This window comes from Dicentrarchus labrax, unplaced genomic scaffold (genome assembly GCF_905237075.1).
Source record: "Dicentrarchus labrax unplaced genomic scaffold, dlabrax2021, whole genome shotgun sequence".
Taxonomy (NCBI): domain Eukaryota; kingdom Metazoa; phylum Chordata; class Actinopteri; family Moronidae; genus Dicentrarchus; species Dicentrarchus labrax.
In genome coordinates, this window is record NW_026136705.1 from 14,545,241 (window position 1) to 14,566,626 (window position 21,386).

General features: G+C 40.2%; 3 protein-coding genes and 1 long non-coding RNA gene across 6 annotated transcripts; 1 reads left to right on the top strand and 3 right to left on the bottom strand.

Moving 5' to 3' along the window:
• Positions 1–1,135: 1,135 nt before the first annotated feature.
• LOC127363996 (uncharacterized) lies at positions 1,136–2,359 on the bottom strand. Of its 2 annotated transcripts, XR_007884965.1 has the most exons (4): positions 2,107–2,359; positions 1,922–2,025; positions 1,734–1,841; positions 1,136–1,633 (listed from the first exon to the last, which is right to left on the bottom strand). It is a non-coding gene; the product is annotated as an uncharacterized LOC127363996 (long non-coding RNA). The 2 variants fall into 2 exon arrangements; XR_007884964.1 differs by having other exon boundaries at positions 1,922–2,359.
• A 760-nt stretch (positions 2,360–3,119) lies between these two features.
• rb1 (retinoblastoma 1) lies at positions 3,120–21,386 on the top strand. Of its 2 annotated transcripts, none has more exons than XM_051401025.1 (27): positions 3,120–3,382; positions 3,804–3,924; positions 4,395–4,498; positions 4,711–4,845; positions 4,940–4,978; positions 5,118–5,167; positions 5,407–5,517; positions 6,037–6,182; positions 6,271–6,348; positions 7,275–7,384; positions 7,488–7,565; positions 8,197–8,284; positions 8,387–8,503; positions 8,598–8,654; positions 8,942–8,973; positions 9,129–9,205; positions 9,322–9,545; positions 17,654–17,769; positions 18,061–18,215; positions 18,533–18,678; positions 18,818–18,922; positions 19,018–19,131; positions 19,215–19,363; positions 19,499–19,529; positions 19,635–19,777; positions 19,871–19,929; positions 20,057–21,386. In XM_051401025.1, the coding sequence occupies exons 1-27, from the start codon at positions 3,273–3,275 to the stop codon at positions 20,119–20,121; spliced, it is 2,760 nt and encodes a 919-aa protein (XP_051256985.1). In that variant the 5' UTR covers positions 3,120–3,272; the 3' UTR covers positions 20,122–21,386. The 2 variants fall into 2 exon arrangements, with proteins under 2 accessions (XP_051256985.1, XP_051256986.1); XM_051401026.1 differs by having other exon boundaries at positions 19,883–19,929.
• Positions 9,587–12,739, bottom strand: LOC127363995 (lysophosphatidic acid receptor 6-like). The gene has a single exon (XM_051401028.1). The coding sequence runs from the start codon at positions 10,997–10,999 to the stop codon at positions 10,007–10,009; it is 993 nt and encodes a 330-aa protein (XP_051256988.1). The 5' UTR covers positions 11,000–12,739; the 3' UTR covers positions 9,587–10,006.
• On the bottom strand, positions 12,860–16,376 carry LOC127363994 (lysophosphatidic acid receptor 6-like). Its single transcript, XM_051401027.1, has one exon. It carries the CDS (start codon positions 15,757–15,759, stop codon positions 14,659–14,661), a length of 1,101 nt encoding a protein of 366 aa, XP_051256987.1. The 5' UTR covers positions 15,760–16,376; the 3' UTR covers positions 12,860–14,658.

The window sequence follows — 21,386 nt, forward strand, 5'->3', positions numbered from 1 at the left end:
CAGTGGAGTTGGAAATATTAATGACCACATATGCAGAAAGTGAGCATATATATTTTTTAAAAAAGCAATTCTGTGGCAGCAGCAAAAAAGCGGGAGCTCGCGTGGCAGAAAATTGTTGACCGAGTCAATGTGAGTATTAATTGGAGAAAAAAAGAAATGTTTTGTCGTGAATGTTCCCCTTATTCAACAATTATATTTCATATGTGTGTTTGTGAATCATCTGAAGAGATGGCCCTCAGTCAGAACAGTGGGCAACCCATTGCTGAGGGCATCTCTGGGGGGAGCTCATTGGACCCAGCCACGCCCCAGGACACAGGGGCCTACGTAAGAGGTAGGTTATTCAAATGAATACATTAATCCTTTTTCTAGTATTCGCTCAGTAATGGCCACCCATTCATCTTAGACACAACTTTGCACACTGTTTTTTCTTGTAGCAGGAGGCTACAGTTCTTTGTTATTGGCTGCTGCTGCTTTCAGATATCAATCTATTTTAAGGTGACTTAGAGTTTGAAAACTTGTGATGGGACCTGCACACTATTGTAAAACAAAAATAAATTAGGTGGGGCACTTTTCTGGGTAATCAACTGTCTAATCTTCATCTTCTACCAGTTACTGATGGTGTAATCTGTCTTGTGGAGCCTTCTGCCATAACAGACCTCCATGCTGTTGTAAGTACTCTTAATATTCCACAGATTTGTCATAATGGGTAGAATATAACACAATCATTCTGTTTCATTACAGGAGGAGGATGAAGACACCTTATCAGCTGCCACAGAGAGGAAAGATGCAGAGAGGCCTGTTGAGGTTTACACTTTTTTTTTCTTTTTTTTAAATAACTTTGGTTTCAGTTAATAGTGTTTCACAATACAACTTGCAACTTCTTTCTCTCTAACATCAACCTCCACAGCACAGCTTACCTCAGTAAGATGTTGTTCAGCATTGACCCACAACTTACAATGACACTAAGTAGACGTGGCACTGTGAAATTCAACGTCATTTATGTTCCTATAGCTCCCTGTGAAGCAACTCTACAAGGTATATTTACAATCACAATTAAACAAATCACATCTAGAAATGAAACATAAGGCTGCAGATCACAAAGACAAAAATGGAAATACAACTGCTGGACCATCAGTTAAAGCTGGGTGACGTGCCCACAGGTGGATGACTTTTAATTGTGTCAACAACAAAGGATAAAGGATTAACAACTGTACAACATTTGTCCTTCTAGGAAATAAAGAAGACCTCATAAAATGAGAGGCATATTGTCATTCTTTGACAATGGGGGGGTGATGGGTCAGTTAGAAATGATTGAAGCATATCATGTCTCTAACAGCTCTTCCATCTCGTGCATCAGCGGGGGGGTCAGGATTATTATCTGGATCATAGGGGGAAGAGTAGGACATTGTTCTCCTCTAATAGTGGCAATGTTGTGGAGAACCACACAGCCTACAAGGGCACTGGAACCGGGTGTTGAGTATCCCGATGGTCATCTCCACTCTGGCTTGTGTCCTGCAGTGAGCCAAGTTGTAGTGTTGCTGTGGGCCAGGCTCAGGCTCAGGCTCAGGGTCAGGGGTCAGCAGATAGCGCTGGCAGGGGTACCCTCTGTCTCCGAGGAGGTAACCATCGAACTCTCCCATGATAATACAAGATACAGTTTAATATTTCAGTTGCAATAGGAGGAAACAAAATATTGATCATAGTATATAGCTGAATACTGTATATAAACTCACCACAAATCTGGCACTCGGTGTAGACTCACGAAACATTCGTGAGTCATGCACAGACCCAGGCCACTTCGCTTCCACATTGTTTATCATGTGGGCTGCATCACATATGATCTTCACAGTGGAGAACATTAATTAGCTGTATAGTGAAGTATATTTCATTTTGAATGTTAAAGGCTACTATTTAGGCCTACCTGTACATTAATGCTGTGGACAGATCTCCTATTCACTTCATTTATTGAAGGAGCTATGATAGGAATGTGAGTGCCATCTATGCAGCCAATCACACGTGGAAACCCTAAAATATATCAAATTGACTGATCAGTGCTTCAAGTCTCAAAGCTTAATGACATAAACTAATTATTGCTTAGACTGATACCTGCAATTCTGTGGAACTCTTCTGTGAGAGAAGTCTGGTGGGTCTGTGACTTGGGAACACTACAAACGTGTATAATAATATATATAATAGTAGTCGTTTCAGTGCAAGTGTCACATTTCGGACAGCCCGACAGACAGTTGCCTTAGACACATGCTGTGCATCACCGATGTTACACAAAAAACCGCTGTTGGCAAAATAAAACGCAATGCAATACAAAGAATTTGCTCGGAACTGAGAGCGTGTCCACGATGTGTCATGTGAACGATGTGAGGGCTGAGAATATTGTTTAGATAAATTATTGATGATGCAGAGAAACGGAAACGGAATAATTAAACTTCCAATCGGGGTCTAATAATCCTCTCCTCGACATCAACTGGCTCTTCAAGAAAAGGACACATCATGTGTGCCACTGCCGTCAGTCTGCAGGAGTCAACTTAAGAGCAGGAGAAACTCAGAGTTAACGTAGTTGAAGAAAACCTGCCAGCGAGCAGGTTGGGTTCACGGAGTATGTTGCCAGGGTAACTGACTCGGAGTTAAGCTGAACTGTCTTTGTGAAACCGAAAAACCAGAGTTTCCCTCATCTCAGGGTTAACGAACTCCGAGTTTTCACTAAACCTGCTTTCTGAAACGGGGCCCGGGCGTCTCGTCTGGATGGCGGGATAAATGCTAATGAGCGGATGTTGCGTAACTATTTTCCCGCGTTTTCATCGCGTGAGTTTGGGTTAGTTCGTTTGCGGGTCGTCACGTGATCCCGGTGAAGGCACACCGCGCTCAGTTTATCGCCACAGAGAGCTAAACGCAAATATAACGCTGTAAACAGGCTATCTGATGTTAGCGTCGACGGCACTGCGTTTAAACACGGACAAACGACCGGAGAGTCTCAATAAACAGGTTGATATACACAAAGGTTGGGACACTGACTGCTGAGGGAGTCTAAAAGTTAACACACCGGCGGCACCGGCGCTCCGCCGCGCACTGCGGTGACACAAAACGAACACGCACGTCTCCACGGTTTCAGGAAGTCAGTCAGGTTTAGTTGTATTGTTACCACGGAACTTCTCCAGGGGGCTTTAAACTCACCAGACCCACCAGATTTTGCTGCCTTCAAAACACAGTTAGTTATTTTGTAATTGTTATATTTGCCTGTTTGGTGACCGGATACCAAGATGCCACCTAAAAAGAGAAACTCTGGGACGACACAGAGCAAAGAGCTGAAGCCCGGTGCTGAAAGTGGCTCTCCAGACAAGAAGGAGAGTCCAGAGTTATCTGTTAAAAAGTAAGAGAAGTCATGTTCCCTCATTCAGCTCTCAGCAGTATGTTGCCACATGATGTGCTCACTCTGTTGACACTGTAGCTTAATGTTTAGCTAGTTTGTGTTGGTATTTTACACTTGCTAGCAAGCTATTGTTGACTTAATGTGTGGCTGACTAGCTAGCTGCTTCAAACGAAGTCAGGCCTGTATTTAGAGCTAATGTCTCTTTTAAACCTTTCTCAAACCAAACAATATCACAATATCCATGTTCAGGAACAGATATAACGTGAAATGTACCGCTGTTATAACACAAATACAGCTCCTGTTTGCCAGACTGTGGCTCACAAACAAGGGAGCCTGTTGTCATCTGTGCAGCATGTTTTGATGTCCTGAAACTGTGTTTTTGTTTGTCCATGATGCTGATTTCTGTCTCTCCGTCCTCTAGTCACAGAGACAAAGATGCTGAGTTTGTGACCCTGTGTAAGAGCCTTCATGTGACAGACCTGGTGTGTGATCGTGCCTGGACGCTGTGGAAAACTGTTCAGGATGGCATGGAAGAAGTCACTGTATGTGTTTATTTACAGTTATGTGACAGTAGATTTGTAATGTGATCCTGTTGGCTTCTCTAATGAAAAGGCATGGGTGGAAATTATATTACTCTGGTTTGAAAACTACCCGATGAGAGAACAAAAGTGTCTCTTTTGGAGGCCGCTCTCTCACTGTTTATACTGTGGCATCCCATAACTATTATAATCTTATGGCCTGGATGCTTTTATAAAAGCTCTCTCAAATTTACCTTAAAAGCAAAAAGCCTTAGTTGTACCCAGTATATCAGTTTATAGTAATCTGGTGATGTGGCACACAGTGTGTATGTGTGATGCTCTTGGTTTGTTGTCAAGTTTCATATCAGTACAAATGCTATGATAATTTTCTCTGCTAAAGCAAATCCAACCAGTCGATCATAAAGCTGATAGTATTAACTTTCCCCACGAGGATGTCGGTGATTAAAAAGAATATTGTACTTTTTCTATTTCAGGACAGTCAGAAAAGGCTGTGGGGGGCTTGCCTGTATGTGTCAGCGACAGACATGGATGTCGCCTGTTTCACATTAACTCAGGTTCTGAAAGCAGTCAGTCTGAAGTAAGTACTCGTCACGACTCGCTGGCACTCATACATATAATATCAGTCACTTAAACAAACTGTTAAAGGATAGCAGAACACCAAATAAACTATTATTTTTTAACCTAAATCTGAACCCTTGGTGTGGTTTGACAACTTTTCCTTAATTTTATTGTTCACCTTTATGCCGTTTATTGGATCTTTCACTCAAATGCATCCTTTTTTTTTTGTAGTGTAAAGCAGTTTTTAGCTCTGGTGAGGAAGCTGGATGTGAACTTGGATACTATAAGCACCAAGGTGAACTCAGCACTGACACGATTGGAGAAGAAGTATGATGTGACGCTGGCTCTGTACCAGAGGTTTGAGAAGTGAGTGAACCAATCACAACAGTACAGGCGCTTGATTCACGTGGAAACGTTACGGGCAAAATTTTAACTGATGATAATGTTTGTGTTGTTTCAGAACATGCAAGAACATCTTTGCTTTGGTTTCCGATGGCAAGTAAGTTGGAGATTAATCTACCACATGAGTGACGTACATGTCCCCCCCCTTTTTTTTTCTGTTTGTTTGATCATTGCATACTTTTTATAAAACATGTGATGCAGGATTATGATTAATGCTTCAGTGTCTCTTTTCAAAGGGAGAGGGAGACCATTCGGAGCTGCTGGACAATGTTTCTTTTGGCCAAAGGTAGGTTAAGCCTAATAACACAGCAACAAAAACAAGTAGGAGCAAGCTGTTAACACACTTTATGGAATAGTTTTCATGTTGCTCCGTCTTCTTCTTCCCATCCTTCCTTCCGGCTTTGTGCTCGGCTTTAGAACTCAAATGAATTGGAAAATGTTTCTCCTCATGGTTCTGTTGTTTCCAGTTCGCAGTGTAGTGTTGTGATGATGCTTCTCATGTGTTGCATCTCTTTCTGTCTGCAGGAAGGGCCCTGCAGATGGAGGATGACCTGGTCATATCATTCCAGTTGCTGCTGTGTACACTAGAATTATGCATCAAGCGCTGCCCTCCAGATCTTCTGCAGCCTCTTTACAGTATGCTTCACTTCATTTACTTTAACATGTCTTTATTTAATAAACAACCAGGTCCACTGTGTAACTTTGGATCTATTGCCAGAAATATAATATAATATTCATAGGTATGTTTTCATTAGTGTTTAATCACCTGGAAATAAGAATCGTTGTGTGCTTAGTATGAGTCGTTTTTATCTACTGAGGGAGCGGGTCCTCGGCTGTGGAGTCCACATTGTTGAATTGCCTTGTTGCTAAATGCCACTAAATCCTAAACACACTGGAAGTGTAAGGTCAAAAATGTATTTTCAAAAAATTGGCCAGGATGTAAAGATTACATTTTTTTGACCTAATGTGATTTCAAGGTATTTGCTTAAAAGTGTATGTTTAAAATAGTAAGTATACTATACTATACAATATCAAAGTATAATATTATGTTTGTCTGTCATGGAAAACAGAGTCTCAACTTAAGATATTTGGTGTCATGATGTATTGTTTTTGGCTCCCAGAGATTTTCTAACCTCTTAAATGTTTTTCTCATAGAATCAGCTATCAGCAAAGTTCAGAGCCCTCCGACACGAACATCTCGTCGCAACCAGAGCAAAGCTAAATCCCGACCTGTGGAGCCAGAGGTGGATTTGCAGCTTCTCAAAACCTTGTGCAAAGAGAATGAATGCAATGCAGAAGAGGTCTGAGCCCCACTCTTTGTATAGATCTTTCAGTCATCATACAAACATTTTGCATTTGGCCTCATTTTCCCTCTAATTGTATTTGCAGGTGAAGAATGTATACCAGACCAGTTTCTCGGCTTTCCTGGACTCACTGGATCTCTCCAGAGCTCCAGATTTTCCTCAGGTAGGGGTGGTGATTGTCTCAACACCTGCTCTACTGTTTGGTTAAACTGCCTGCTCTTCACCCACTGTTTCCATTAGTCATCGCTTCCTTGCCATTGTTGAACGTTTGAGTGTCTGACAGCTGTTGGTTGTTCTCTTTGCTGCTCATACATGTTTGTTTTCACATACATGGTGTCAGGAAAATGTGTACTCAAGCAGGGGATCCTTTTAAGTGTGTCAGGGCAGTATATTGCAGAGGCAGGTATGAAAATAAAGGGAGACAGGATGCTACTGTTTGCTGTCACGAACACACTCCTCTGAATAGTAGATACAGGACATAATTGTTTTACTGTTACATTACCCCAGGTGGACAGGTGGTGTGCATTATTTACATAAGACAAGTGTCTTATGTAAATAATATGTGACACCTCATTGATCTGACCTCTGATTAAGGAAAAAACACCATGTTAGATTGTGTTCCACATCATTGTATCACACAGATGAGATGAGACTTGTTGTAATCTGGTTACAGATAAGTTGGAACCTTGCCTTATTTCATAGAAGTTTATTTTGAGACTGAGATCTAATTGGGCGAAGACAGACTCCCGGTGGCAATCATACAATCTTTAGACAAGTCTTGTACAAGTACCATCAGAACTCTGATGAAAGCTGAGATGTGCTGTTGATTTTCCATCTTCAGGCTGTTTCGAAATATGTGCAGGTTTTAAGTTTTTTACTTATTGTCTGATTCCTTGGGATTGTCTGATGTCCGTGATTGCAGATCTAGTTTTCAGATTAAGATTTTACATCTAAAACAAGCATTTGGGGTTGCTGGTAACTTCACCAGCCCATGTACAAAGCAGCAATAATTTAACACTGAAAAGAACAAGCGATTTTGTTTTTAATATATTAAACTTGGGTAACCTCAACCTTTTAATTTCACCACAGGCGAATGAGCTCAACCAACAATATGAAGAACACTACCTCAAGAGTAGAGACTTTGACGGACGGCTGTTTTTTGACGGAGATGAGACAGTTCTTGTGCCTAAAGTCGAGATGTAATTTCTTCTTTTCTTCACTATTCAGTGTTTTGATGTTGAATTTAAACAAATGAATAAGGAATTTAAAGAAAAGTGTCTGATAATCTCCTCTTGCGTTCAGATCACAGGTGGAGAAAACGCCAAAGAAGAACCTGTCAGATGAAGATACTGTACTTATCCCTCCCCAGACGCCAATCAGGTGAGCAGTCTCTCACTTTTTTTTTTATTCCGTGTTTACCCAGATGAGAAATACTCAAGTTTGCTTTCAGCAGCATCTTTTTTAACATTTGTACAGTTTCAAACTGAAAAAGAAGTGGTGATATTTCCTGCTTTTTTTATCCATGCAAAGTAACCAAAAATTTAACAAAAACTAAATTACAAACTAACTTAGTTAAAGCTCCTACAAGACTTGGACTTTGTGCTGATTCCTCCGGCCCTTGTGAACAAAAGCAGCAATGTTTCTGCCACCTCGTTTCATTGATTTCAAGGGGAATCATAACCAGTTTAAAACCTCCTTGTAGTACATTTGAAAATATTTCTTTCAAATCTGGCATGCATATCTGCAAATTATTTTGAAGACAATTGCCTTTTATTAAGCTTTTTTTACTCGCAGTTGGTGTGAAAATGTAAACATAAACTAGGAAACAGTTTAAATATCATAAATCATGATATTTATAAATAAAATTTCTAAAAATGTATTAGAAGCAAAGTTAGTATTTATTAAATGAGATTTATTGTACTGTATGTATATTATTAGGCATATTTTATTGTGTAAATTGTTCCAAGCGTATGTCTGAGTCCTTGTTGTTGTTGTTGTTTTGTGTCATCAGAGCTGCCATGAACTCCATTCAGCAGTTGAGGGGTGATCTCACCTCCAGTGGGGACCAGCCTTCTACTAACCTGGCTACATATTTCAAAGTGGGTCTCTAGAAGTGTTACCACTAATTAAAATATCAGATGAAACTGTATCTTACTACCTTAATTTGACACATTTGATGTTTTCTTCTTTCATGTGATTAGAATTGCACTGTGGACCCGACGCAGGAGGTGCTGAAGCGTTTGGAGACACTCGGACAGGCGTTTAGCCAAAGGTTTGGTCAGGCAGTCGGCCCACGCTGTGTAGTACTCGGCAGGCAGGTATGAACTTAACACTCAAGAAGACAATGAGCAACAATGACTTCCTATGCTCAAATATTTTATGTCTGACTTGCATTTTTTATTTGTCTTTCAGAGATTTAACCTCGGGGTAAAACTGTATTACAAAGTCATGGAGGCAATGCTGAAATCGGTACTTAAACTTAAATTCTATTTAATTTATTTATTTTTCCAACAGTTTTATTCAATAATTGTTTGTTTGCTTAGTGGCTCAGTTTAACTAAAGTGTGGAAATTCACAGGTCAACCCACACAGATGTGTTTTAGAAAACTCAAAACAACTGCATATTATAGATATCATCAAGCACATTTTACATTTCACTTTCTACGCCCTCATAACTTTAGTTTACATAACACAACTCACTTGAACTGTAGACTAAATAAACTATGTTCATGTTGTTTTTCTTCTTTCATTTTTTAGGAAGAGAAGCGATTGTCTGTTCAAAATTTCAGGTATGTCCTCTATGTTCTTTTAGTAAATCTGTGGCAAATTATGAAGCTTGTCAGTTGTTGCGTTTGTATTCCCTTGTGCGTGCATGCTTTTTGTTGTTTTATTTGTAAATGAAGCATCATTTGCTTTGAGCTGATTCACATGATTTCCATTCCAGTAAACTCCTGAATGACTCCACATTCCACACATCACTTTTGGCCTGTGCTTTGGAGGTGGTCATGGCAACGTATGGAGGTGTGTCCCATAATTAGCTTACAGGTCGATAACAGATGCACTTACATACTAAATCTGAAATAACAGCTGTCAATAATACGGATAAATGTTTACATTTCTTGTGGCTGTGGGTGTAGAGAGCAGTTTTAAGACTGGAGGATACAACAATGGTGGGGGTGGCGAAGCAGCTGAAACAAACGTGTGTTTCCCCTGGATACTGGACGTGGTCAACCTCGCCGCCTTTGACTTCTACAAAGTCATCGAGAGCTTCATCAAGGCCGACCCCACTCTGAGCAAGGATATCGTCAAACACCTGGAAACCTGCGAGAACCTCATCATGGAGAGGATTGCATGGAGGACGGTCAGTTTTTCTCTCTCATCACTTCTACAGTATGCAAGCAATGATGTCACATTATTTTAATGAGAGTCATGCACAGCATAAATACACATAGACACTGTAAATATATCCAATCATTACCCCATGAGATGAAAAGAAGAGTTCTTTTTAATGTTTCATCTATTACTACAGTTCAAGAATGATATAAAAGACAAATAGGGTCAACATATAAATGACTCCATAGCATTTGATCAGTACTTTCGTGAAATGACGCAGGTTACATTCAATATCCACAACACATGAGAAATGTCATTGCATTTAAATATTTCACAAACACATAAACAACAATACAAAATACACTTAACAAAATAACTAAGCTGACAAAGTGCTCCTTAGAGTGAACCCCAGACTGCCAGTGTAGTGCTCTTTAGATTAAGGAATGACCATGTTAAAAGTCTGTCAGTATTGTTGTGAGATGATGTGTGTCACTGGCTGCCACTGACTCTACCACTTGGCGCCTCCTTGTGCACCAGGCTACTGGAGAAATAGTAGATGAGTGGGTTGAGGCAGCAGTTGGCGCTTGCTAGTGATAGCACCACAGGGTGCACAGCCTTGGTCACCTTGGCCAGTCCACAATGGGGCAGCAGCCCCACATGTGTGAGTGTGTATCCCAGGAGGTTGATGTGATAGGGTACGAAGCAGAGCAGGAAGACTCCCATCACCCAGTAAATAACTGTAAGAGTGTGCTGACGGCTGCGGCGCTGGCTGCGGGAGCGGTGTCTTGGCTGGCGAAGCACAGTCAACACTCTGCAGTAGCTGTAGAGGAGTAGCACAGTGGGCAACATAAATGACCCTAGGACCAAGCCCAGAGCTACCAGGATAATGGTGCGATGGCGTAGCAAGGACGGGTCTAACAGACAGGGCTGGTGATGGTGAGCAGCTGCAGAGCGCAGCAGAGGCAGACTGACACTGAGTCCCAGCACCAGGCACCAGATCCCCCCACTTAACAGCTGTGCAAGACGCAGCCGGCGGAGTGTTGATGCCAGAGGATGCACTACAGCAAAGTAACGGTCCACAGAAATGCACACCAGGAAGAAGATGCCCCCATACAGGCTGATGTATTTGAGGGTGAAAGTGAGGTGGCAGTATGCCACCCCAGGACTCCAACTGGATGGGTCTCCTGCCTTGGAGGACAGGACCCTGGCCTTCTGGTGGTAGTAGTAGATTCTTAGGGGCAGGGATATTACAAAAAACATGTCGGCAGCTGACAGGCTGACCATGTAAATGGCTGTGCTGTTCATGGTGCAGGGAGAGAGACACAGTCTGCGCAGAGCCAGGCTGTTGGTGGCCAACCCTAGCAGGAAGATGATACTGTAGGACACTTGATAGAAGGTGAAGCGGTAGCTGGTGTCCACAGTGCAGTTGGACAGAGGTGAGAATGGCTCGACTGTCTCATCAGTCATATTCGACAGCTCCATGTTCCAAAATGATCTTCTGCTCTTAAACTTTAAATCACTCAGTCGCTCTCATATCTGGAGGAAATTAGGTTGGCTGAAGTAAACAAGGGAGGGAGGAAGGAAGGTGTTCAGCTGCTTCTGCTGGGGCAGTTAAACCTGTGGCAAGTAAAAACTTAATAAACTCCAAGATGTCTGTTTTATAGAATGTAAATTTGCTGTGGTGATTGAATACACTGCTACCGCTAACATAGCTGAATTAATATTTGATATGCAAGACAACAGTCACATGAATGCTGTCAATAAAGTTTTAGCTGCAACTTCCCTATCTCATAAAACAAGCAAACATTTGGTTTGGCATAGTGGGGAAAGAAGAATCCCCTCACAATGTCATAGTATTGCCCTACAGTAAATACACACAGTGAACACCTAGTAAACTCATGAAGTTAATCTTTCCGTTCAGGCGTTAATTTAAAATTTTAGGCTCTAGTTTGTTATGCATAAAGCAAATAATCAGTATTGGGGAGAGTCTGATCCACTTTTTGCTAATCTCTCTAATCTTTCATGCTCGGTATAGATCATCATGACGTTGGGACGTTTACGTCATTTTACATCATTTTCTTTTTTGTGTCCAATTTACAAAACACTCAAACTATCATCTTAACACTAATGATATCATAAAAATGTTTGAACGTTTAACAATTAATGCCTTTTGAACTGTAATTTCAACAATACAATTTTTTGAATACCATTTTTTTGATCATCAATATACTTATATATCACTTTCAGTCAACTAGTCATTGTCAAATTTTCAGTAACATTATTTGCTAAAACTTTGTTTTCTATAACATAATAAGGCTTCCCTGATCCCTGAAATAGATCTTCTTTATCTATCCTGACCTACAATATTTGAGTTGCTTCTGTTCTGTTGATGAGTATGTAACTGTTGAATTGATCTTGGTTGATATGATAGCAGTTTTGTGACTTTTAATCTCATCCCATTACATTCATTATTTTGCCTTTTATGTGGTTCTTTAAAAGCAAGTTCTCAAATATCACAAACAAAAAATATTATTCCTTATCTTTTCTTTTATCTTTTCTCTATCTTTGTCTTCAGATAATTTTGGACATTCTTCATTTAAGTTTTTCCCAAAACAGGATAAGAAGATACAGTTAATTACTGTCTTCAATTTATACAAATGTACATATGTTCATCTATTATTTACTGCGCATATAAGCACAATTACAGAGCGAATTTTAAAACGGATAAAACTTGATCACTCACTCGTATCAGGCTCTCATCAGCTGGTGTTCAGCAGCAGGGTGACCTGTGGGATGCTGTAACAGTGCAGATGCTGTTGATTGGAGCAGTTCACGCCTACACTCACACACAGGTCAGGGTCTCTCCCCCGCCCCCTCTTCTCTCCCACACACACTTCTTTCTTCTTTTTTTTTGGTTTTGTTTTTTTAACCACCTACATTTCTAGCTAATTCAGTTATCTGGTTTAATCTAACTGGTCTGTTTATTGAACTGAATTTTGTGACCAGCCGTACAATTAAGCACAGATTGTTTAATTACCTTTCTGGTGGGAGTCATGTTTATGGCTGCTTGTTAAAAACCTACACAAGGGATTGAAGTTATCCATTAACTATATATGTCAGCCAACTGATAGAGGAATAGCAATAAGTCACTGAAGGAAGGAGCTTATTCATACAGCAGTGTGCCTTGAGTCTTTTGACTTTGATGAAAAAAATGTTAGTCCTTAAATTAAATTTGAATAATATTAACATGGAGGCTAATAAGGCACATATTACAACTTAGTTACCTTGTGAGACACATTTTAATAGGATAGAAATATATAATTTAGAAATAAAGGACACATCTTGATCGCCAAAGAACTGGTTAAGATTTATTCTGCAGTGCACATAAAAATAAATCTTACCATTATCATTACAAATGGAAATGTTAGGGTGTGTTTCATACATTAAATTCAATAAACCCTCTTTGCACATTGTATTAACTCATCATTAGATGTATTGTTATATAATATATTCTTAAATATCACAAGGGTTTGTGTTCATCATGTCTGCTTTGAGTCAGAATAACTTTTTCTGCACAAAAATGATGAAACCACTAAAAATATTTCATTTGTGCTGGGTAGAGAAAGTCCAGCTGCATCCTGAATGTAAACATATTTGTAGTGTAAGGAGTCCAGCATTGCAAAATAAGACTTTAGATCATTTATTGTTTTAGTTGTCTCAAGGATAGGCACATTTCTTTCTGGATTAGTCTCAGGATTGCAGCAACCAGCACTGTGCTCTCTTTTGTAAACCTTCTACCTTAAGAGGCATGTTGTTGCTTGTCTGCTTTGGTTTCACAATCCTTCTTCATCAGTGTAGTGGTAATGATGAGTCTACCCCTGTCAGGACATACCCTCGGGCTGAGCCTCTCAACAGGAATGCAGTAGTGCTCGGTCTTGCAGCACATTGCTTTTACAAGAAGGAACAAATATTCAAGCTGCACTGTATTTCATTTACACAGTTAGCTGTGTTTTTTACTTGTTAGGAAACAGGCATCGGATCAGTCTGGCTTAGATTCCTTTAAATTATAATCAAACTTCACTTACTTTAATTTAGTCTGATTTTCCCCCCCCCCCCACACACACATTTTTGTTCAAACGCTGTATGAAACACTATAAGGAAAATTCTAACTGTGTCAAGTTAATGTTTTTCAACGTCCCAGAATTTTCTACAGAGATAATCGCTTATTTAGATAAGGCCGTTGGCATTGTTACTACACTGTTGGCCCGAGCAGTGCAGCTCAAACATTGACCACACCTGCAGTCTAGATTTTAAGACCTGTTGACTCATTGTGCATTCATGGGCCTGGCCACCCACAGTACCTGTAGTTGTACTGTTAATACATGTATGAATAATCAAGTCTAGACAAATGGTTCGGTATCACCCAAACAGAGTGACATATGAACATCCTGTTTATGTCAGATATTTCACAACATCTCACTCAAATCAAACTAGTAGTGAATTTCAAACTCAAAAACCTTTTTAAGTTAAGCTTTTTTTTAATTAAGTATAAAGGGTAAACGGTGTTATAGAGCGTGCTGCGCTATAAAGTGCTTATAAAGCCTTAGCGAGGCCACAGCTACTTAAAAGCTGCACAGTACAGTACATATAAATTGTTGTAATACTGGTTCAACATTGCCAAAACTGAATTTTCCTAAAGGAGAATCTATTTGTAGGGACAAGATTACAATTTCATTGTCTTGTGTGCAAAAGCTGAAAATTATTTTCTGCACCATGCAAATAAATGATGGCTTATACACCTGCCATTGCCACTAATACACATTATAACTCATTTGATGACTCATTGATAGAATGAAACGTACTTGTGCGTTGTGAGTGGTCACCCTGATAAACTGCATTTATGCTGCAGCATGCGTTATTAGTTTCCTCTTGTTCCACTCTTTTATTGACTGAACAGGGATCACTCCCAGTCTAAAGTCTCTGGTGTCCGGTAGTTGAGAGAGTGACTCCTTAGTAACCATTGTGTTCATGTGTTATGATCTCCAAAGCCACTCTGCTTCCACCTGCGTCCTCCGATCCAAATCGAGTTTCACTAGCAATACTGAATTATCAAAAATTTGCATACTGTAATAAAATTGTCGTTAGACTGTAGATTCACTGTCAAACTTTGTGGATCTCAGAGTCCTCAGGGGCAGGCTTTTGGGTGTTATATTTGGACTGCTCTGTGGGCTCTCTGTCTGTAGTCTGTCGAATAACTTGACACCGTTGTGCCATACTGTGGACTTGCGTTTGATGGAGCTCTGAATGGTCTCTGAGGTGAAGTAGTAAATGACCGGATCAAAACAGCAGTTGGTCACCGCTATGCACAGAGCAATGGGGTAGATTGTTCTGACCACATATTCTGCGTAGCATCCCTTTAGGACATTGGAGCGAACCAGGGCGTAGAAAATGAGATTGATATTGTAGGGAATGAAACAGAAGCAGAAGATGAGCAGATGCACGATGATCATCCTCAAGATTTTTGCCTTTTTGAGGTTCCCTCCACGGCTGATGGTTTGGGGTTTCCTCAGTGTCCGTAGCACCATGACAGAGCAGAAGACATTGACCATCAATGGGATGATGAAGCCCACAGTCTCAATGAACACCACCACTTTGGACAGCTCAGCCTTCCACTGTTTTTTAGAGTAGTTTTCAAAGCAGAAGTTTGAAGAGGAGTTGGCATTTGTGGGTGAAGTGGTGTCCAAAAGGAACCCAGTGGGTACACTGCCAGAAAGAACCATCACCCACACTGTCAAGCAGGCCAGCCTGGCATTCCTCTTAGTACGAATAGTTTGGGACCGAAACGGGTGCACAATGGCCAGGAAACGGTCAACACTGATGCAGGTGAGGAAGAGGATGCTGCCGTACATGTTGGTGTAGAACAGGGCCACAGATATCTTGCAGAGCACACTTCCAAATAACCACTCACGTTTAATGAAGTAAACTATCCGGAAAGGCAGGCTGAGGACAAAGAGAGAGTCTGAAACGACAAGGTTTATCATATATGTCGTGGTCTCGTTCCGCAGCTTCAGCGTACAGGCAAAAATGTATACAGCCACCATGTTGAAGAAAAGTCCAACTAGAAACACCAGGCTGAAAACTGAGCTGTACAGAGGGTACTTGAAGTCATCACTCTTGTTGCAATTCACGTGATTGTGATTGACACTCTGGCTGATGTTATAAGTTTGTATGGTACTATACATTTTTAGACCAGGCTAGAAAGTTTTCAACATTTACAGAATAAAAAAAAAAAAAATCCTTTTGTTTACTTGTCAGTCATAAAATCCAAGTTCAACCATGTGCCACAGGTTGGGACATTTCATTTGAGTAGCAAGAAAAGTCCTGAAATAGTGAAGAAGGCTCAGTTTGTGTGGTTCGGCTTTATGGTGTGAAATACCGAGAAGAAAAGTATACAGCAACTCCTCAAAATACCTGTATTAGTATCCAAAGTCAGTTTTCTGTATGTGGAAGCTTTCATGCACGTCCAATAATCCTCATTTTAGTGGAGGTTTTAGTCTTTTCCAGTTCTCTTTCGCAGCTGAAGAGTCATGTGCCTCTTCTCAACTCTGTGAACAGTCGAGTGGTTCCTTCCTTGTGTTGTTATCCTGTCTGTTCCTGCAGCCACCCTCGGGGGGCATGGTGATCGTTAGTCGTATGCTCCAGAAGTTTTACTTTTCCCTTGCTCCTGCCTGACCGTAAATCAGACACCTCGTAGCAGGCTGCACGTCAGAAGCTCAAACACAAATGATTCTCTGGGCTGTTGGAACACGGAGGGAGGAGCATTCACAGGCCAAAGTCCTCCCACTGCTGCTTTGGTTTTGCACATATTTAAAATTTGAATAATGAGGCTCTATCTGACATTGGTGTGGTCCATAATCTTTCTTTTGAATTTCAAACTTAAATTAGACTTAACTGCTATGAAGCAGGTGGGTTTGTAGATCAGCCTCCCAAAGTAATAGTATGTACAGTATGTAATAGATTTATCATATTTTCTTTATATGATATGACATATGAGTGTTTGGGGTGTTTCACTTTCAATAATACATTTAAATAAAGTTAAACAAGAACCTCAAGTTGACAGTGATTACAGAACTCTTAAGCAATGACTTTACTATTCCTAATAAAACGTTGCAGTGTTGGTGTTCATTATACGTCACTGATTGCTGTTAAAGCAGTCATACACAAAGTGTGCTTTCGAAATGTGTCAGTGGTGTCAGGTAGGCGTGGCATGTATGACATCAAGAATGTACTCATGTCAAAACCTGCTGTTGCTGAGAAACTGATCGAGTGGTAAACCACACTCAATGTATGTTCCCTCTGAAACCTCATGGCTAATTTTTGGCTGATGGTGTGTGAATGCAGATGTTCACGTTAACCACATGTTCACGTGTCTTATCGTCCTAACCTGTTGATTAGCGAGGACTGAGAGATAATTGTGTGTGTAGGTATGGATTTTGCTGTCTTTGTATTTAGTATATTTAATTTTTTTTGACAAAATGATTGAAACTGGAGTTAGTGTGCTTGGGTCGACATAAAAAGAGGAACAGATGTATTATCAGTCCATTGCTATAATTTAACGGTTTGTTGGTTTTGCATAGGGACTTTGTCAATGCTGCACTGTTATTAAGATAATATACAGTAGTCATATGGGGACTGTGGTATTAAAACTATTTTTCATGATTGATAAAAACATAAATGAAAATTCCAATTTATATGATAGGATTATCTTGTCTCACTTAAGATTGTATATATAATAAGGAACACTGTAGTGCAAACACAAAAATACAGAAGTTTCCCTCATCACATCCCCCCCTTCTTGTTCCTCCTGTGGTTTCTTCATGCCTGCAGAGGGTACATTATGTGATAGATTCACAGCAGTAACTCCAGTAATTAAGATAACAACATTTTTGTATCAACTTGTGCTCTCAGATCAGATAAAAATGTTAAAGTAAGTTGCTTTGGTGTTTTGATATTTGCAAAGCTTTGATTGGCTGCTGTTAACTGTATGTGGTAATTCAACATGATTAAGATGCACTGTGAAAATGAAACCGTGGTTTTTGCTTTGTAAATCTGTAAATAAAGTTTGTGCGTCATCAGGGCTCGCCACTGTTTGAGCTTCTGAAACTGGAGCATGAGGACGGAGCAGCAGAGCAGGTGGAAACTCCAGCCAGTTTCAGCCAACCACTGCAGCACAACCACACCGCAGCTGACCTGTAAGTGACCTGCAGCTGTTTCTGACTTTCAGTTGCTGGTATACAATAGCTAAAAAAAAAAAGTAGACCCAACCTGCTGTTGTGAAACCATTGTGAGTCATAAGTACAAGATCTTTCATTATCATAACGGATACCTTCCATGACTTACACCACCAGTAGCTTTTTGAGCCTCTTCCTCTTCCTGATTTTTGAACCATCCAATTGTCTGTGATTTACGTTCAATAGAAACTATGATTCAACGTTTACATCATTCAACTGACGGAGCCCACTGGGTTTTTCCATTGTTTTTAGTTATCTGTCCCCCATGCGCTCGGGCCTTCGCGTCTTGCCTCCCGAGTCCCAAGCCACGCCCAGCTCTCAAGCTTCCTCACAGCCTCCGACCCAGCCTGCCAGCCAGACGCCACGGCTGCCAAAGTCCAACTCTCTCAGCCTCTTCTATAAGAAATGTAAGATGTCATTCAAGCTCTTACACGTTATTTTTGATCAGTGCAGATACCTTTTGGGTTAGTTACATTTTCCTAAGACCTGGACAATAATAGATGTGTGGACAACTATCATCTTGGTTACTGACAGCTCCACTTTACCAACGTCATGTTATAAACTAAAATTCTGTAATCAACACTTTTGTTTTTCCTTTCCAGTTTGACTGAATAATCAACTGGAAATGACTAAAATATTAATCTAAAAATCAGTTTGTTTTATTTTTTATTTCTGTTTGCTGTGTCTTTTGCATCCAACCGTCTCTGTGGTGTCCTCTCTGTAGTGTACCGCCTGGCCTACACAAGGCTGAAGATACTCTGCTCCTACCTGCTGTCCTCCCACCCTGAACTGGAGCCCATCATATGGACCCTGTTCCAGCACACTCTGCAGCACGAGCACGAGCTGATGAGGGGCCGCCACCTCGACCAGGTAACCTTTTCTTTCATTTGCTCTTTAAGATTAATTTGTCTTTTTATTAACTCACTTTGGCTCTTGTTCTCTCTGCATCTCATACCTCATGTTTTCTCCTTTTTTTCCCCCTCAAACTGCCTCTCATTGTTTCTCGTAGTTGATGATGTCAGCCATGTATGCCATATGTAAAGTGAAGAGTGTTGATCTACGCTTCAAGACCATTGTCACAGCGTACAAGAACATGCCCAACACCAACCAGGAGGTGACGCCTTTTAATGTTGATTACTGGCTTTATGCTGTTGGATTGTGTTGAATTGTTTTTAAATTTGCATCTTTGTGTTTGACTGTATGTTGCAGACCTTTAAGCACGTGTTGATCACTGAGGGCCACTACGACTCCATCATTGTCTTCTACAACCAAGTGTTCATGCAGAAGTTAAAAACCAACATTCTGCAGTATGCGTCTACCAGGGTGAGAAACATCTCCTTATTTTAATACAATGCACAACCAGATAAATGTGTCTACTGTAACTTCTCGCTGTTGTCTCTCTGTAGCCGCCCACGCTTTCTCCAATTCCTCAAATACCACGCAGCCCCTACAAGTTCCCCAATTCACCTCTGCGTGTGCCAGGGAGCAACAACGTGTACATCTCCCCTCTGAAAAGCCCACGCATGTCCCCGGGTATCATGACTCCTCGCTCCAGGTGAGTTCTGCATATTCGTGGCAGGTCGTTGTTCTCCTTTGAGAGAGATCAGGTTAGGTAATTGTTAGGGGAAAAAAAGTATTTTAAATTGTTTTTGCACATGATTTTTCTCATCTGTTTTTTTGCCTTTTACAGAATGCTGGTATCAATCGGTGAATCTTTTGGGGTAAGTGTTTTTTTGTAGTATATTGAATCTCCATTTAAACAAGAGCAAATGCAATGATTTCTTTTCCTCACACACTCTGTTTCTCCATTTTGTTCTCACCTGCAGCCGTCCAATCGGTTCCAGAAGATCAACCAGATGGTCAACAGCAGCGATCGCTCCTTTAAGAGGACTCTGGATCTCGGCTCCACTCCAAAGCCTCTGAAGAGGTTACGGTTCGATGTGGACGGGCAAGATGAAGCCGATGGGAGGTTGGTCACAAATGATGTTTTATTTGCAATACCAGCACCCTGATTTATTAAATGTACATCAACGTCAAAAACACTCACACTCAATTTATATAGTTTAATTTACAGCAAATCTGGAGGAGATTCCACACTGATACAGAAGCTTGCAGAGATGAGTAAGTGAAAACCGCTTCATGCCTTTTGATATTCCCAGTTCTTCTTCATGTATTTTTACTGTCAGTCGTTTAACTTGTGGATGTGTGTTCCTTTTAACATTTTAATGATTTTATTTTTTTCACGCAGGCTCAACTCGGAGTCGCATGCAGGAGCAGAAGATGAAGGAGGACGCAGAATCAAGAAAGGAGTAACTCTAAAACCTACTGAACTGGCCTGCACTGTTTATCACAACGTGAACACTATTTTTGGTTCACACACAAAGGGAAACACAAGTTTCTCTGTACATTTAGTATTGGATTTTAGTTTGTATTTAACTTTGAAGAGTAATATGTGAATATAGAGGACTTTCTCCTCGTTTCCGTTGATGCTTTAACTGAGTTTTTAACTGAATAATGAGTGACGTTATTGAATTTCATTTGAATTTTGACTTGTTGGAGATTAAGTGTTTTGTTTTTAAGAGTGGTATTAATTTGTGGGTGTTTATAAGGAATCATTGTTTTCGCTCTCATGAATGTTCTCAATTGTTGAGAGCGTTATTGATGGACACCAACACTGCAATGTTTTATTAGTTCTTAAATAATTGGTTGAGTCTTACCACCTTCACGTGTTGAGCTTTTTCTTTTTGAGTCTTTTCAAAAAATGTTTTAATCATGATGCAACATCTCATGTGTTCAATCATGATTACTGTCCTCAAAAAGGATTAAACGGCAGCCTCAGAGGGAAATCAATATGGATATGTAATGTAGTTTACTTCGTGCCATAAAGTGAAAACTACAGAGCAATCAAATATCACTTGAAGGAAAATCCTACATGATTTGCACTCAACCAAAAGTAATGTAGTTTCAAAGTATTTGGTTACACGTACTGTTAGTTCAACTAAAGGAATGTTTTTTATGTTCTCAGTCACATTTTTCTATATATACCTGGGTTATTTTAATCTTTGAAAATGGGGAATTGGAGGATTCTGAGAAAAAGGAGGGAAATGTAGCGATGAATAAACACCACATAGAGCAAATGAATCTGTGGATTTCACTCCAGAAAAGTAACCCCAGGTAAAATATTGCTAGAAGAGTTTTTAAATTAAAATGTGTTTATATTGTACTTTATTGAAGTAGTTTCTTGAAAGTGTAGTAAATATTTCTTTTGTAAGTATTATTTTGGTTTTGTACTTTGTACTAATAGATGTCACTACATGCAGGGATTTGCTTTAGTTGTCAATGACTCCCCATCCTTTGCAGCCAACAGTATGCAATGCCAGTATGTAGGGATAAACCGGCTGAGGGAGCACCGTGCTGTTTTTTGCTTTTAGAGAGGACTATTCTATTTTGTTCTGGTTTTATAGGCAGTGTCTTATGCTGTCAGGTGTTGTTTTTGGTTTGTGGAGAGTTGTGAAGATTTGTGTGATAATATTTGAGTGTTGGTTATGGAAAAAAAAAAGGAAACCTGACAAAATTGA

Bases quoted from the DNA above. Each gene is read 5' to 3' on its own strand.
- rb1 (XM_051401025.1), top strand. From the start codon at position 3,273: ATGCCACCTAAAAAGAGAAACTCTGGGACGACACAGAGCAAAGAGCTG. The intron at 17,770-18,060 runs GTAAGTGACCTG...CATTGTTTTTAG, and splicing joins AACCACACCGCAGCTGACCT to TTATCTGTCCCCCATGCGCT. The intron at 18,923-19,017 runs GTGACGCCTTTT...TGTATGTTGCAG, and splicing joins TGCCCAACACCAACCAGGAG to ACCTTTAAGCACGTGTTGAT.
- LOC127363995 (XM_051401028.1), bottom strand. From the start codon at position 10,999: ATGGAGCTGTCGAATATGACTGATGAGACAGTCGAGCCATTCTCACCT.
- LOC127363994 (XM_051401027.1), bottom strand. From the start codon at position 15,759: ATGTATAGTACCATACAAACTTATAACATCAGCCAGAGTGTCAATCAC.